Source organism: Nicotiana sylvestris, chromosome 3, assembly GCF_000393655.2.
Source record: "Nicotiana sylvestris chromosome 3, ASM39365v2, whole genome shotgun sequence".
NCBI lineage: Eukaryota > Viridiplantae > Streptophyta > Magnoliopsida > Solanales > Solanaceae > Nicotiana > Nicotiana sylvestris.
Window position 1 is genome coordinate 205,669,995 of NC_091059.1, and position 17,423 is coordinate 205,687,417.

At 39.2% G+C, this 17,423-nt stretch overlaps 1 protein-coding gene across 1 annotated transcript; it reads left to right on the plus strand.

Annotated features, from left to right (window-relative positions):
* The first annotated feature begins 6,235 nt into the window (after positions 1-6,235).
* Positions 6,236-11,729, plus strand: LOC138888600 (uncharacterized mitochondrial protein AtMg00810-like). Its single transcript, XM_070170492.1, has 3 exons — positions 6,236-6,713; positions 11,578-11,624; positions 11,718-11,729. The coding sequence occupies exons 1-3, from the start codon at positions 6,236-6,238 to the stop codon at positions 11,727-11,729; spliced, it is 537 nt and encodes a 178-aa protein (XP_070026593.1).
* Positions 11,730-17,423: the final 5,694 nt, after the last annotated feature.

The following is a 17,423-nucleotide window of genomic DNA, read 5'->3' on the forward strand; positions in this document are numbered from 1 at the left end:
CATGATTAATTGATGTGCCATCACCCCCACCGATGATCATCTATATATTGCGAGCGGGAGAAGGCAGTTTTGGAGGTCCTTGGGGCTGTTCGCATCCGGGGGAGAAGTTAGCCCGTCCTCGATCGCTCAGCAACTCTTTCAGGTGTCACTGACTTAGCATTCATGCTACTTCATGTCGTAGTCCTATGCAATTTTCGATTTTGTGACCCCTTTCTTGGTGAAAGCGCTTGACTTTTGAGTGTTGGGGTCTGACCTCATCTTTTGCGGCCATTGCACCTTTGGATCGAATTTCTCTAGGGCATACACTATTTCTGAAGGAGAAACACAAAAATTGTGAGCGGGTAGGAGTGAAGGCATACCTTTCTCGTGTCGATATGGTGCTGTATATCGAGGAGGAGCATCTTGTGCCACGATTGAGGCAAGGAAGACGTCCTGACATAGGGCTGAGGCCTTTCCCGACCAAGGCAGGGCCCCAACTAATATCTTCGACCGGAGTTGCGACGATCTTTCCTTGCTTCAGTTTGAAGTGACGTCAACTGTTGGTTCGGACCGTTGAGGTCATCCTCGTCGGCTCATACCTCGGTGTAGTAGGAGTTATGGATTTCTTCCCAAGTAGTTGGAGGGTATTTCATAAGCCTGCTTAGCAATTTCCTGGTCACTCTCGACCCGTTTCTATTTAATACGTTCTGAAAGGATGCTACTGTCATTCCTTCTAACACATTCAGCAAGCTCATTCTCACCCTGTTGAACCGAGCTAAGAAGTACCTGAGTCCTTCGACGTGCATCTATCTTACGGAAAATATATCATTTACCCTAGCTTCTGCCTTTTTGGCTCCTGCATGGGCGGTGACGAATATGTCTGCCATTTCCTCGAACGCTACTATCGAGTGTGCCAGTAGTTGAGAGTACCATGTCAAGGCTCCCCCTGTTAGGGTTTCCCCAAACTTTTTCAATAGCTCTGATGGTACCTGCTCTTTTGAAAGATCGTTACCTTTTACGGCTGTAACGTAATGGATGATATGGTCTTCTGGATCGGTAGTATCATCATATATCTTTAAGTAGGGCGGCATTTTAAAGGTCTTTGGAATGGCATAGGGGCATGCTTCTTCATTGTATGGTTGCTCTATGAATCGACCAACGTCGCGTTTTGGTAGCAACTTTGGAGCGCCTAGTATTTTGTCAACCCTCTCTTGGTGTTCCTTCATTTGGTCACAGAGTGCCTTATTCTCATTTTTCATCTCCTCCATTTTCTTTAAAATGGCTGCAAGCATATCATTGCCTTCATCATTAGCAACATAAGTGTTACATGTACGGAGGGCGTCTTGCTCGTCACTGTTTATCGTGACATCTGCATGTGCAACATTCCTATTATCCCTTTGGGCGGGTTTATCAAGTATGGTGTTCATATTAATTGTTAGCCATTCTTCCAGCAGTCTTCTTACAGCCGGTGGTGTCTCTCCTGTTGCAGATGTGGAGGCTTCTCTCTCGCACGAAGCAGTCATGCTTTGTTGGAGTTACTACACGCCAGGCCCAAATTGAAGAAGGCCCAACTTAATATTCTGTCTATATTGTACATTTATTTATGTATGTAGTCTGGATTGGGCTTAAGCCCAAAATAGTAATTTTTGGGTCTTGTATATAAGTAGTAGAGGTTTCTAGAAACAGTAGAACTATTCATTCTATTTTTTGATACAATAAGAAAAGAGCTCTCTCTTCGTTCATTCCAATATAAGCCCTAGATAAAAATTGATTCAATTCAATCTTGTTTCACACATTAACATGGTATCAAAGCGGTGATTCTGTTTCATTCACGCTGCTGGTTCATCCGATCTTAGCCTTGTTCATTTTTGTTCAAGTTTCATGGGTTCGCCGGAATTTCGTCGGTTTTTTGGTTGCTTTCATCAATTTCTCGTTTTTCTGTCGAGGACACTTTGGTTTGCAGTTGGTTTTACTCCGAATTAACCTTCTACAATGTTAATTGTGGCCTGTTTGAAGTCTTTTCCACTAAATGTTGGTTTTGAGTTCTTTTTCCTGAGCTAGGGTTTGTGACAATTGATAGTAGTTTCTTCAGTTTTTCTCTACTTGCGATTTTGAAGGCTGTAGTTCTTCTAGTCGCGAAGAACCTTTGGCATTGTGTTCTCCGCTTCTCTTGTCCTTACATGTCTGATTTTTGTGGTGTTTTTTCTTGATTCTGTAATTACTTGTGTTTCTATATCATGGTTGTTGCGGATACCTCTGTTAGCTCTAGCAGCTCTAGCACTTGTGTCTCAGATCCCTCAAATCATCTTCATCTTTCATCTTCTAATGTCTCAAGGATCTCTCTTGTTTCTAACCCTTTTTCTGGGACTGGTTTTGGGGGTTGATGAAGGAGTAAGATCGTCTCCTTATCAGCCAAAAACAAAATTGCCTTTATAGATGGGTCATGCCCTAGACCTGCTGATGATTCTCCTCAAATTAAATTGTGGGATAGGTGTAATATCATGGTCATTTCATGGATGACTAGTTCCTTATCCCCTGAAATTGCTGAGAGCGTCCAATACTCAGAAACTGCTCAGAGTATTTGGAACAAGCTTTATAAGAGGTATGGGTCGGTTGGCGGGACCAAAGTATTTAAATTAAAAAAGGAATTGGCTTTCACTAATCAGGGTTCATTAGACATTGATATTTCAATAAGCTAAAGAAACTTTGGGACGAGTTGGCCTTCTTGCGCTCTAAGTATGTCAATAGATGTAATTGTGGGGGTAGGTCTGATGAGGAAGAGGAGAACAAACTCTATCAATTTCTAATGGGGTTGAACGACACTTATATTAGTGTCCGGAGTAATTTGCTCATGATGCAGCCTCTACCTTCTCTAGATAATGCTTATAATATTCTTCTCCAAGATGAAACACAAAGACAAGTCAGTCCTAGTCCTCAGTTCAACAATGAATCAGCCTCTTTTAATGTCAACTTTCACAATTCTGTTAACAAACATCCAACAACCAATCAACTTCCTATTACTCCAAAACAGTATATTCAAAGAGTCAATTTTGATCAGACAAAGTCCAATTTGGTGTGCAAGTATTGCAAAAAACCTGGGCACTCGTTGAGAAGTGCTATAAACTTCATGGTTTTCCACCCAATTTTAAGTTCACCAAAGGGAAGAGAATTGCTGGGAATGTTGAAGTTCAGAACCTTGGTGTAAATTCTGATTCAACTAATCTTCCATCTGAGAGTCCTCCTGACTCTAGTTCATTGGTCCCTGGGCTAACCAAAGAACAATATACTCAATTGCTACACTTGCTGCAGCAGAATCATGTTTCTGATTCACCTACTCACCACAGTCTTATGGGTTCTGCCAATTTTGCTAGTACTGTTCCTTCCCCTGCTTGTGTAAAGGTTAGTTATGGTGCATGCATGCTAACTAGAGTTAATGACTGCATTTGGATTATAGATTCTGGAGCCACAGATCACATGACTTCTAATAAAGACCTTCATTTTGACATTAAGCCTCTTATTATTCCTTATCTAGTTACCCTTCCTAATGGCTACAAGGTCACAGTCACTTGTACTGGCTCCCTGCACTTCTTATCTTTCACCTTGCATCATGTTCTCTATGTTCCTAGTTTTCACTACAATCTTATTTCTGTCTATAAACTTGTCTCATATTTGGATTGTGATCTTCTATTCAACAAGTTTTCTTGTCTTCTCCAGGGCCCTTCACTGAAGAGGACAGTGGAAGTTGGTAAAGTGTAGCATGGTCTTTACAAGCTTCTGGTAGATGGTTCTTCTACTGTCTCTACTGCACTTACTTTCACTTGTGATTCTGATTCCATTTCCAGTTGTAAATACCATTCTCCATTGTTTCTTGCACCCCATTGTACATACCAATTTGATGTTAATAAAATGGAGATTTTATGGCATAATCGATTAGGGCATATGCCTCTTAGTAGAATGAAAGACATTTCTGTTCTTCCTTGCAAATTCTCTAATAAACAATCTTTTGTTTGTTCTATTTGTCTTTTAGCTAGACAACCTAGGCTTCCTTTTTCAGATAGTTACATTAAAACATCTTCTCCCTTCCAACTTGCCCATGTGGACACCTGGGGACCCTATAACAACCTTACTTATAATGGTTGCAAATACTTCCTCACCATTGTTGATGATTTTACAAGAGCTACTTGGACTCATCTCATGGGTTCTAAGAGCAATGTTTTTCCTTTATTGAAAGCTTTTATAGCCAAGGTACAAACACAATTTCATATAACAATTCAGTCAGTAAGGAGTGATAATGGCTTTGAATTAGGGTCCAGTAATTCTGCCAGTCAATTCTTTCTTGATAATGGTATTATTCATCAGGCTTCATGCCCTCACACACCACAACAGAATGGTGTGGTGGAGAGGAAACATAGGTATTTGCTGGAAACTTCTCGAGCTTTATTGTTTTAGTCCAAGTTACCAATCAGATTTTAGGGTGATTGTGTTTTGACTGCCACATATCTTATAAACAAGTTTCCCTCCAAATTGCTCAATGATAAATCCCCTTTTGAGTTATTGTATGGTCAACCTCCTTCCTTCTCACATATCAGAACCTTTGGTTGTCTTTGTTATTCCACATTCCCCAAGTGCCATAGGGACAAACTTCAGCCAAGAGCTGATCCTTGTGTTTTCCTTGGCTATCCACTAGCAAAGAAAGGTTACAAGGTTTACAATTTGGTTACTAAAATAACTATGATTTCCAGAGATGTTGTGTTCCATGAGGATATCTTCCCTTTTGGTATTTCTACTTCTACTTCATCTTCTCCTTCTCTCTCTATTCCCCAGTCCTCCTCCTTTTTTTCCTGAACCTGATTTTGTCCCTTCCTTCCTCCATCTTCTTCTTCTTCTATGCCTATTTGTCCTTCTTCTTCTGACCCTAGTACCTCTTCACCTATTCCTTCTGCTTCAGCCTGTCCCCCTATTCCAAGAAGATCTTCCAGGCCTCATAATCCTCCCAGTAACCTTCAGCAGTACATCTGTACACTTCCCCAGTCCCTCTGTGGCTCTAGTGCTTCTTCTTCCAGATCTCATTCTTTAGATAGCACTGCTATTACTGAACCCTACTCCTACCAATAGGCTGCCTCCATTCCAGCTTGGCAAGAGGTCATGCAGAAGGAATTTGAGGCACTTGAGGCCAACAATACTTGGTCAATTATTGAGTTGCCTGAAGGCAAAAAGCCTATTGGCTGCAAATGGGTTTACAAGAGTAAATATAAGGCAGATGGTTCAGTTGAAAGATATAAAGCTAGATTAGTTGTTAGAGGGGATACACAACTTGAAGGGGTTGATTTTAATGAAACATTATCTCTTGTGGTTAAATTCTCTACTGTTAAATATTTAGTTGGTGTAGTTGTGAAACATCAATGGTCTCTTTTTCAATTGGATGTAAATAACGTTTTTTTGCATGGTGATTTAGATGAGGAGGTTTATATGAAACTTCCTCCTGGTTTATGAGCTTCCTCCCTTTCTGGTACTTCCTCCCCTTTAGTATGCAGGCTTCAAAAATCACTTTATGCCAAGCTATCTCATGCTCTTTGCTCCAGAGGGTATTCTCACTCTCTGAATGATTACTCCCTTTTTTTCAAAAAATCCGCTTCTTCCATTGTGTTGCTTGCAGTGTACTTTGATGATATAATTCTTACTGGCAATGATTTGGATGAGATTTCTGCTCTCAAGTGCTTCTTGAATGATTAGTTCAAAATCAAAGACTTGGGTGTTCTGAATTATTTTTTAGGTATTGAGGTTAGGGCTGTTCATTCGGATCGGATATCCGAAATCCGAACCGATCCATTCAATTTTGAATTTTAGATTTCGGATTGGATCGGATTTGGGATTATGTTTATTAAAATTTTGGATTTCGGATCGGATTTTGGATTGGTATATTTTAATCCAATCCAATCCGAATTCCGAAATTATTAGGACATGTATAAATACTACACTTTAATTTACATCAACCTCCAAATTATTACCTTTACAATTGCTAGATTTAGCTATATTGGCACCATAGTACTCTCATAATTGCATAAACATGAATTTTTCTTAATGTATTGCCTCTTTTACAAAGAAAATATACATATTATTTTAACTTTGAGGCAAAATATTACGATCCGATATCCGATCCGATCCAAACTTTAAAATCCGATCCGATCCGATATAATTCGGATCGGATTCGGATTGCATTTTCTAGAATCCGAAATCCGAAATTCGAATCCGAAATATGCTAAATCCGATCCGATCCGATCCGTGCACAACCCTAATTGAGGTGACCTATTCCAGTTATGGGTTATTGCTTCATCAGAAGAAGATTATTAGGGATCTTCTGAAGGTTCATAACTGTTCAGATGTGTCTTCTGTTACTTCTCCCCTTGACGTGAATGTCAAACTAACAGTTGATTCTGGGTATCTTCTTCCATCACCTGAGTCTTATCGCAGCTTAGTGGGCAAGTTAAATTTTTTAACATATACTCGACCTGATTTGTGTTTTGCCGTGCAGCATTTAAGTCAATTTCTCCAAGCCCCTCGTGCTCCTCATATGCAGGCTGTTCTTCACCTTCTCCGCTACCTCAAAGGCACTTCTGATGTTGGTGTTTTCTTCAGCAACTCACCTTCTACTTCTGTGGCTGCCTATTATGAAAGTGATTGGGCCGCTTGCCCTGACACTAGGCGGTCTGTCACTGGCTTTTGCATCTTTCTGGGTGATTGCCTCATTGGGTGGAAAGCTAAAAGACAACCTATTATTTCTCTCTCTTCGACTGAGGCTTGTCACACCTCCTTTTTACCTACACCCCCGGGAGGGTACAAGGAAGTTTTTCCAATTAAAGAACAATCGAAACGGGATTTATTTCAATTAAAATTCAGAGACGCCACTTGGGATAGTTTAATGGTGTCCCAAGTCACCGGTTCAAATCCCGAATCGAGGAAAAGATTGACTCTATATTACAATCCGCGAACCAGAAATCCGGGTAATGAATTCTGTTAACTCGGAAGAAGGTGTTAGGCATTCCCGAGTTCCATGGTTCTAGCACGGTCGCTCAACTGTTATTATTGGCCTAATTATCTGATTTTAGAACACTTTCAAACCTATGTGCATTTTTACTTTAAACCGCTTTTAACCATTTTTAAGAAGATTTCAGCGTTATAAAAAACACGTCTTTGGATCAGCCCACATGAAATGCACCTGCGATCCACGACATATTTTATTTAACGTTGTTAAGATTCGGATTTGGGTCACATAAATGTGCACCCGAGTTTAGGAAGGTAATATTATTAAAATACATGCCTAAAGCAACTACGCGTTTTAACTTCGCGAGGGCCATGAAATTTTGCTAAATGGCACGCCTCGAATTCTAAGGTTGAGTTAAAAATTAATTAAAACGAGGGCCACACAAATGTCATTTTTGTTCGGCATGGCGCACCTCAATTAAATTCCTACCCTAATTAGTTAATTCTCTCCCACCTATCAAACTGCGCCAACTATTTTAATTTGTAGCCTTAATTACTCATTAATTGAATAACCATTTGCAAAAATAACTAGCCTTACACTAAGGTAGAGACATTTACGAGAATAACCACCTTTCACATTCTTGAGCCTTAGGCTTGAGATGTAAAATTCCAGCAATTAAATGACTTTTATCATAGCACTACAACACCCAGATTTTATTATATTGACTAGCTTAAACCACCTAAAGCAAACTCGCATAATTAATAAACCAAACAATATTTAACATTCAAACGCAAGTAATATACCTTAAATAAACATACTACTAGTGTAAATGAAGAAAGAAAATAAAGTTAATATTAAGCCCAATGCATAATATGACCAAAACTCAACCCGTTCATTTTCCAATTACCCGAATTCCTGTCTCATTCGGAAGTAATCCCAACAACCCAACTAATGCCCATTCTTTTATACTTCTTCAATTAACGGACTGATGGTTTAATTAACACAAGGCTTTCCAGTTTAGGCCCAAACATGAGCTCAACAGCCTACCGTATTTTAATTACTAATGAGTCCAGATACTATCTAAATTCTGGGCCCAAAGGGAGTCCAGTATCATGTTACCAATGCCAGCCCAATTCAATGACACAGTGTAATGGCCACGCATGGATTCAAGGTTGAATCCCTGCAGCAACACGATCAACTCATAGGTTTTCAAATTTGATTTTAAACGTACAATTACACCAACAACCCTTTGAACATATTTAAAAACATAAAAAAATATTGTATAAACATAGATACCACTAAGCTAGAACACCCCTGAAATTAATAAACCAAATTCCATTTTAAGTAACTACACATCCATTATGCATAGTAGATCCAAGTATATTACGGCAAACTAAGAAGCTCTTACTTATTACATGTTTAATGGAAGGTAAATTCAGATCAAACTCACTAAACTACTGCAGAGATGACTTGGAATGAATATCATGCAATCCACAGCCATGAAACACATTCACAATAGATCTGTTCACATATTAAGAATTGAAACACCACTGAAACAACTAACTATATAATCACACCTCCCCTTTATAGCATGGATTCTATACTAATCACATTTATAACTTAAATTTGAACATACTCCTTTCAACAATATAAATATAGAAGCTGGCCTATATACTGATCACCAAATGTACTAATTATCCAATCTCATAGACACCTACGACTTTCAAACATTGCCAAACGTTTAACATGACCTTTCATGCACCTTTGATGCTCTACAATGAACTACCAAGCTAATAATACTACAACAGTCCATACTCAGAACAAACAGAAAGAAATATGATAAGATTAAGCTAAGCTAAATAGTTTCGAAAGTGCAGAAACATTGAATAACAAACTGCATTAGTACAAATTTCTATTTAAGGGAACCAAACTTCATATTCATCCATTCTCATACATTGGGAGGTGAGATGAATACCTGGAAATGAAAGTAAAGAGGGGTAAGGTGCAGCAGTGGCAACAACAGGACTTAGCAGTAAAAATAAATCAAAGGAAACCAGTTTTTTAGCCAAATTCAGCCCAGTAGAAGGATCAAATGATACTTAGTAATCAAAATACAGTCAGAACTTGAACCAAACACTTGAAAACCAACAAATTCAAATCATTTTAACCTATGATTATTCAGGAATTGTTTCATAAATGAAAAGCCTCAAAATCTCAGAAATTTTAATGGAACAGTAAAATCTATTTTTTTCCCAGTATTTCTCAGAATATGTTCTCCTCCCAGTCCTCTTTTATAAAGTATCTATGAACTCCTTAAATAGGCAATGGGAATGCCCTTTAATTCACAAGATGGCCTTTCAACATTAAAAAATTAATTCCACTCAACCCCTATTGAATTAAATTTTCCAGTAGTGAAATCTAAACCCTACCACTATAGAAGCTTCTTAATTAGGTGAATACTTTAAACTTATACTAATCAATTCTTATCAACATAATTAAACAAGAAGTAATTGAACTGATCCCAATTACTCTGACTAAGTGATTAAACGAGATACAATTTCACAGTCTTAAAATAAGCTGATATCCTAATTATACGAAACAAATCCACAAAACCAATCTTAAAGAAACAACAGTGAACAGAAATAATTTATACCAAAGAACTGATCGAATTTCAATTAAAATTGACCAGAAAAAGAAAAAGAGACGAGGAAGACGAATATCAGAATAATACTAATAAAATATAAATACAGAAAAAAAAGATAGAAACTCACCGGTCAATAGTAATTGAAAGAAACTTTCGAATCTTCATTTTTAAACCAAATTTGAACTTTAACTGTGTGTTCTTATCAAGAACACACAGCTAAAGTCAAAATTAGCTTAAAGCATCAATAAAACTTGACTTTGCAGTTTTAGGTTTAAAACTTAGATTTAATATTCGACAAGTTCTGTTTTGATTCGAGGGTAATGGATTGTGGATTAGGGAAGAGGGGAGTGAGGTGGATTCAGGGTGTTAATTTGGGAGGGGTTGGAGGCGCCGTCGCCACCGGAAGGCTAGGGTGAATGGTGGCGGCTGCTAGGGTTCATAGCTTAAAATCAATATTCGAACTGTTCTAAGGGTGTTCGAAGGAAACTAACTACGGATTATGAAAGAGGAGATCAAGGGGGTTCTGGGGTGTATTTTCGGGGCGATTTGGGGCCGCCACCGCCACCGGAAGGTGGCGAGGAATGATGGCGGCTGGTCTCTAGGGTTTGAGTGAGGAATATTAACGATGAGATGGGGGGTTATGAGGGACGGGGTCTGTTTTATATACTATGGGGAGATGTTAAATCTAGGCCGTTCGATCAAACGAGATCAACGACTTGGATTATTTGATTAATTTGAACGGTGTCATTTATTAGGATTAGAGGCTGGATCGGGTTTAGGAGGAAACGGTTTAGGGTTGGGTTAAACGGGTAATGGGTTAAGTCCTGGCCGTTGGATGTGGGGAATGGACGGTTGATATTGGTTGACACTGAAACGACGTCGTTTGAGTCGTCTTTGAGGTTTGAATTGAATGGACCAGGTATGGCATGGGTTTTGGGATGGTTTTGGTTGGGTATTAGGTGTATTTGATTTGGTCCTGGGGATTAAATTGAATTGGCTCAAGAATTATTTTCCCTTTCTATTTATTTCCAAACTATTTTGTTCTCAAAATTAATTTAAATCTTAAATTGATCCCTAAACCAAATTATTCCACCAAATTAACTTAATTATCTCTAGATAATAATTAAACCAATTAATTAAGTACCAAATCAAAGGAAAAACTATTAAAATTCAAGACTAAAATAAAAAAACAAGAATAAACTATTTTTGTGATTTTTTTCATTTTTATAAAACACCTAATTATTAATTAATTAAAAAATGTCAAATTAAATCCTAAATGCAATTACAATATATTTTTGTATTTTTCATTACTAAATAAAATAAACATGCACAGACAATATTCACACAGTAACAGAAAATGCCACTAAAATCCACAAAAATCGCAAATAATGGAAAAATTATTTTGTTTTGAAATTTTTGGGAGTAATTCGCATAGGACAAAAATCACGTGCTCATAGCTGCCCCTCTTTGCCCGGAAACACGAAGAGTTTTCGTGCAAAGATAAAGTGAGTGAATACGAGCGATTTTTGCCCGTTTGAATACTCCGTGGGAAGCATTTTTTTTGAAAGATTTGACCGAACCTCTGCTTCAAAGGCTATAAAGGAATCAGGTCAATGTAGTTCGAAAAGTTTTGGTAGCTGGGACTACCATGAAGCTGTGATTTCACTGTCGTTGCTGCTGCTGCTACTGCTTACTGACCTCCTTATTACACCATAACAAAATAAAGAAGCTAGACTAAGCTATAATCTATGCTTTACAAAGATTTATTTTCAAACTTGGTCTTGTGACTGTTGTTGCTTCGTTGACTTGTATTTTCCAGGTGAAATCACTTTGTTTCCCATTTGAATTGTAATCTGAGATGTTTTCCGTTTTCTCCAGGTGGATGCCTGACTGCTGAACTTGAATTGTATTCCCTTGCTCTCCAGGTGGGCGTCTTATTATTGAACTTGAATTGTATTCCCTTGCTCTCCAGGTGGGCGCCTGATTGCTGAACTTGAATTGTATTCCCTTGCTCTCCAGGTGAGCAACTGACTGCTGATCTTGAATTGTATTCCCTTTCTCTCCAGGTGGGTGCCTGACTGCTAATCCTTAACGTATTCCCTTGCTCTCCAGGTGGGCGCCTGACTGCTGAACTTGAATGTATTCCCTTGCTCTCCAGGTGGGCGTCTGATTGCTGAACTTGAATTGTATTCCTTTGCTCTCCAGGTGGGCGTCTGACTGCTGAACATTGAATGTATTCCCTTGCTCTCCAGGTGGGCGCCTGATTGCTGAACTTGAATGTATTCCTTTTCTCTCCAGGTGGGTGCCTGATTTCAACAAAATAGACAAAAACAAAGAAAAATTTCTACCCCAGTTTGGTAGCTGGGCACATATGTGAGTGTTAACTGAATCATGTTACCAAATATCAGTAAGAACTTGAAAGCTGAAACTTGAACTGTACTCCCTTGCTCTCCTGAAACTTGAATTGTTTTCCCTTGCTCTCCAGGTGGGCGCCTGATTGCTGAACTTGAACTGCTTCTCCCTGTTCTCCAAGCGGTTCCCTGATTTCAACAAAAATAGACAAAACAAAGACAATTTTCTGCCCCAATTTGGTAGTTGGGTGCATATGTGAGTGTTAAACTGAATCATATTACCAAATATTACTAAGAATTTGAAAGTTAGGTCCCATTATCCAGGGGGGTCCTGACAACTCTTAACTACGACAATTTTAAAATCTAAGTTATATTTTCTAAATGTGTGACTTCCGCTAAATCTTGTTATCTAAGAGGGTCTTAAACTATTCTCCATTATCCAGGAGGGTCCTGAAAATCAAAAGTCAATTTTTATCCTAAGAGTGACATTTCTTTACGGTTGAATTATATTACCCTATAACAGAACTTACGCTAAATCTTGTTATTTAATGGAAATCTTAAAGCTAGGCCCCATTATTCAGGAGGATCCTAAAAACTGCTAATTGAATCCTATCTCCAACATGCGAACTTTAAAACCATCTTATATTCCTTGGGATACATTTATGCCAGATTTTACTACTCATGACTGTTTTGAATTTTAAACTAGGTCCCATTTTCTAGGAGGGTCCTGAGAATTTACGGTCAAACCTGTCTGGTTCTTTGCCTTTCCTTACGGAGGGTTCTCCAAAATGAATGAAATTTTCTGTCCCTGTTTCAATCAAAGAAAATCTTGTCAGTTTAAAAATATGGTGGTTGGTTTGTGGCCTTGAATTTCGAGGGTGATTGCTCCTTCACTTCCCATGATCAATTTAATTCCCACTCGAAAACCTTGCTTGTTTATTGACTAATCACTTTCTCTGTCACCCTTATCATAGAAAATACCTCTGATCCGTTCAGACCCAATACCTTCTATCTGTTGCATTGCTCATGAACCGACATCTACCAAACCTTTGTGTTTCACATGATCGCCACGGAATATTGATTATTACCAACTTCAATGCGCACGTTGTTCTTTCCTGATTTATCACTGGCCTTGGTCTTGAGGTCTATTGCTCTATCACTTGCCATGATAACTTTGATTTCTGCGTGGAAGATCTTGTTTGTCATTGGTTTACCACCTTTTTTGTCCCTTGTATTTCACATGGATCCCAACGCATGTTGATTGTTACCAACTCAGTGTGTATGTTGTTCTTCCTTGACTTAAACCACTGGCTCTGGCCTCGAGGTCTACTGCTCTCTCGCTTGCCATGATAACTTTGTTTTCTGCTTGGAAGACCTCGCTTGCCACTGGTTAACCACTTTTGTGAATCTTACCATAGAAGATACCTTTGATATGTTCACCTAACACCCTCCATTTGTTGTATTGTCCAGGGATTGATATGTACCAAAGCTTTGTATTTCACAAGGATCCCAAACCATGTTGATTGTTACCAGCTCAGTGCACTTGTTGTTCTTTCCTGACTTATGACGCTTTGATGTGCTAGCCAGATCTCATTTTGTGCACTTGGAAAGCTGGTGGCAAATTTTGAAGTCATTTCTCACTTGTTTTGACCAAATAGACTCAGAAAAAGGAAGTAAACACGACAAAAGAAACAGAGTAAAGGACAAGGGAAAGAGATGATTCCTAACAAGAAAACTACAAAGGAGAAAGCTAACATATTGGATACCAACTCTAACGACCATGACATGCATATGTGGCCTATTCTGTCAAGCAAGCCTGATGTTCAACTATTGTTGTACCCTATAAGCCGTGAAACTGGGCTTCAATGCTCCAATTATCCAATCTGATTTACAATTCAACTTGTAGTACCGAAAGGGTTTTCACCATCAAGCCTCTCTCATTTGATTCTTTCTCTCAACTTCCATCGCCTCAAGGTACCCGTGAAGGTTTTCACCAATAAGACTCTCTTATTTTTATTTCTCTCAACTCCCGTCGCCTTACGATGCCTGTGAGAGTTTTCACCGATAAGACTCTCTCATTTTCATTACTTTTCCTGCTTGGACCAGAGTGTTACCCTGATATGAATCACCTCTATTTGCTCGACTTGGCATCTCTTGAAGACTGATCGGAAGGTCTTTCTTTGGACCGTAATGTGGGCTTTTAGAAAGAAAGGGTATCAAAGGCTCAAAACAGTTCGACATGGGTTTAAAATTACAACTTTTGGAATCAGATTTCTTACAGCAAACACAACTTCTTCCCTAGTTTCTTTGCTTGGGGACTTTTGGATTTTTATTTTGATGGGACCGAACCGCGAGGCTACCTACGTATCCTTAAAAGGAATCAGGTCGAACGTAGTTCATGTCATAGAAATTACTTTGTTGTTGTGATTTTTCTTTCCTTTTTCTTCCTCTTTCTCTTCTTTTCTTTTCTTTCTTTTTCTCTTTTTGTTATTTTGTTGTTTTTCTTTTTCTCTTTCTTTTTCTTCCTTTTTTTTCTTTTCTTCTTCTTTTTTCTTTACTTATCTTTCACGCTTGCGTTTCTGATCTTTACTACTGATTCCGAAAGAGGGGTATGAAAGAAAATAAATAAGGCTTAAAGGGGTAACGAATGATAAAGTGTTTAAATAGCAGAACAAAATGCCTTCGTCATTCCAATCTCCAAAACATGCTAAGTACAAACAACACAATTAAACAAACCAAGGAAAACATTCGTAACATCTTTTGATTGCGCCAGACTTGATAACCATATCCACACATTCGCCTTCTATATTTGTTACATACAAAGCACCATTGGACAACACTCTCACTCTCATTACCACGAATGGCCCCCTACAAATGTGGGGCAAACTTGTCGTTATCTTCACCCAATGCAGCATGATGCATTTCAATAGTGTATTTTTATGTTCTATATACCCCAGTTTCACATGGTTTGGGCTTTAAATGATCTCAAAATGTCCAAATCTGTTCTTATTTCCCTCAAGTGTCCCTATCATCTTCAAAATTATTTCCTGACTAAACTGACTTTTAAAGATAAAGCTTAGAATTATGCGTGCATGTCATGTCACTAGAACCAGCATGAAAAGAACTGTAAGAGAAGAAGAGAACTAAACAAAAATGACTAGAAATAGCAGAAAATAGAGAATTGCATTAGACAGAAGGTGAAAGGGTTTGAACAACAAACAAAATAAACTAGGGTACAACCCTAAAACAAACCTAGATAACACTAAATGAGATACTACGACTAAAGGAACTAGACAAAATAAAAGGATAGAAGGGTTTGAATCACAAGACAATATCCGGATTACAACCCTAAAATAATCCGGACAACAGAAATGACAACAATCTAAACCACCAAAGCTCCTCTCTGGTTGACCAAGAAATGGAGCGTCTTTCCAATTATCAAGCACAGTATCTTAGCCACTGAATTCTGTATCAACAATACTAAGACCTTCACAAATCTCTATCACATTGTTATTAACAAATTGCTTTTGGGTTCCCTTTGCCTGTTCGTTCTTAGGATCAACCACTGATAGCGTTGAAAGTTTCGCAGCACGTGGACCTCCCAGGACCTCACAAGAATTCTCATATTCCTTTTCAAATCAAATCATACACACCATATGTGTCTCATCATGTGATGGACTTTAGCTATTGTCTACTATATCTGAACTCTGCATGAAAATGTCGCCTGCATCAATAAGCTTCTGAATCGCAATCTTCAGATTCCAACACTTCTCTATGTCATGCCCTGGGGCATCTAAGCAATATGTGCACTTTTGAGAAAAATCAAACTTATTTGGAAGAGGGTTTGGCATTTCTATCTGGGTCGGCTTCAACATGTCCAATTTCCTTAGCCTCTGGAACAGACTGGCATATGACTCTCCCAATGGAGTGAAGGTTTTCCTCTTCCATAACCTCTCATTCTTAAATGCTTGATTGGGCCAAAAACCTGATCTAGGGGGTTTTCGGAAGGCTCATGGGGGTAGATAGGCATTTTGTGGAGCTGGGTATTGGGAAAGTGATGTACGACTTTGGGAGTTCTGTGAAGAGAAGTGGCATTGGGGAGGATCATCTGGTGCACAAGGATATCCACGGGGATGATGTCGAGGCTGGAAGTGTTGATCGGGAAAGCCCATCGGATCATCTTTTCTGTTTCTCTTTCTTCCACCCAAGCTTATTGGGATGTTCTGAATGTCTTTCGAACAACTCATGATTTTGCCTGACTTGATTCCCTCGTCTACTAGCTCCCCCATTTTTAACATATCATTGAAAGGCTTTCCCAAGGCCGGGATCAAATGACTGAAGTAGGTGGGCCCCTGGGCTTTTAGGAAAAGTTCAACCATTTCTTCTTCACCAATCGGGGTATTAACTCGAGCAGCCTTCTCTCTCCATCTGAGCCCAAACTCTCTAAAGCTTTCCTTCGGCTTCTTTTCCATTTTAGATAGGGAGGAGTGGTTTGGGGTAACACTTGATTTGTATTGAAAATATCGAACAAAATCTTGAGCCATGTCACCCAATGTAGGCCACTTGCCAACATCTTGACGAGCATGTCAGTCCAAAGCTGCCCCAGTCAGGCTCTCACTGAAATACGCCATCATCAAGTCATCTTTCTCTCCAACACCACTCATTTCACTGCAATAAACCTTCAGGTGGGCTACCGGATCTCCACACCCATCATACAAGTTAAAATTTTGCCACTTTAAACTCTGCAGGCAGGCGAACGTCAGGGGACACAGACAGTTCTTTGTAAGTTATGCTACCCTGGTCTCCCATTCCTTGCTTGTTCTTTAAGGACTGTTCTATGCCTTTCAGCCTCCTGGATATCCCGTCTCACCCTTCTCTTCCTGTGAACTTTTCATTTTCAATATGAGGCTCATCCCGCGGTCCCTGCTTGTATAAGTTGGAACCTTATGGGCAACCTCTGAGGGGTAATATTGGGCATCATGAGCTTTGAGTGGATGTTCATTGTCAGGGATAGTGGATGTGATAGGAGGGCACTTTTGGGAAAAGATAGTTGGAGGATGAGTGATGGAGCTATTAGGGTGGGTGGATTTGGAGAGTATGGAGGATCATCTAGCATTGTGTCCGGAGTTTGGGTAAGGGCAGCATCTAGGAAGCTAGGTGGTGGCGGGGGTGGTGCCTTCCCAGTCATCCAAGCCTGATACATGTCGGCCATGTGTTGTGTTAACATCTTTACCTCTTTAACCAACCCATTGTCTTGTTCAACCAACTATTTTCGGGCACCGGTATCAACCAACTCAGTTCTGTTGCTATCTGCCATTGCCTTTTGACTATATGTTGTAGAGGAGAGTTACCACTTTACAAACCACAAACCAACCACCCTTCTGCTATGAATATAACAAAATGAAGTCATCACGTTAGCGTTAGGGAATTTAACATAAGATAATCTCACTTTATGTGCAATGCACCT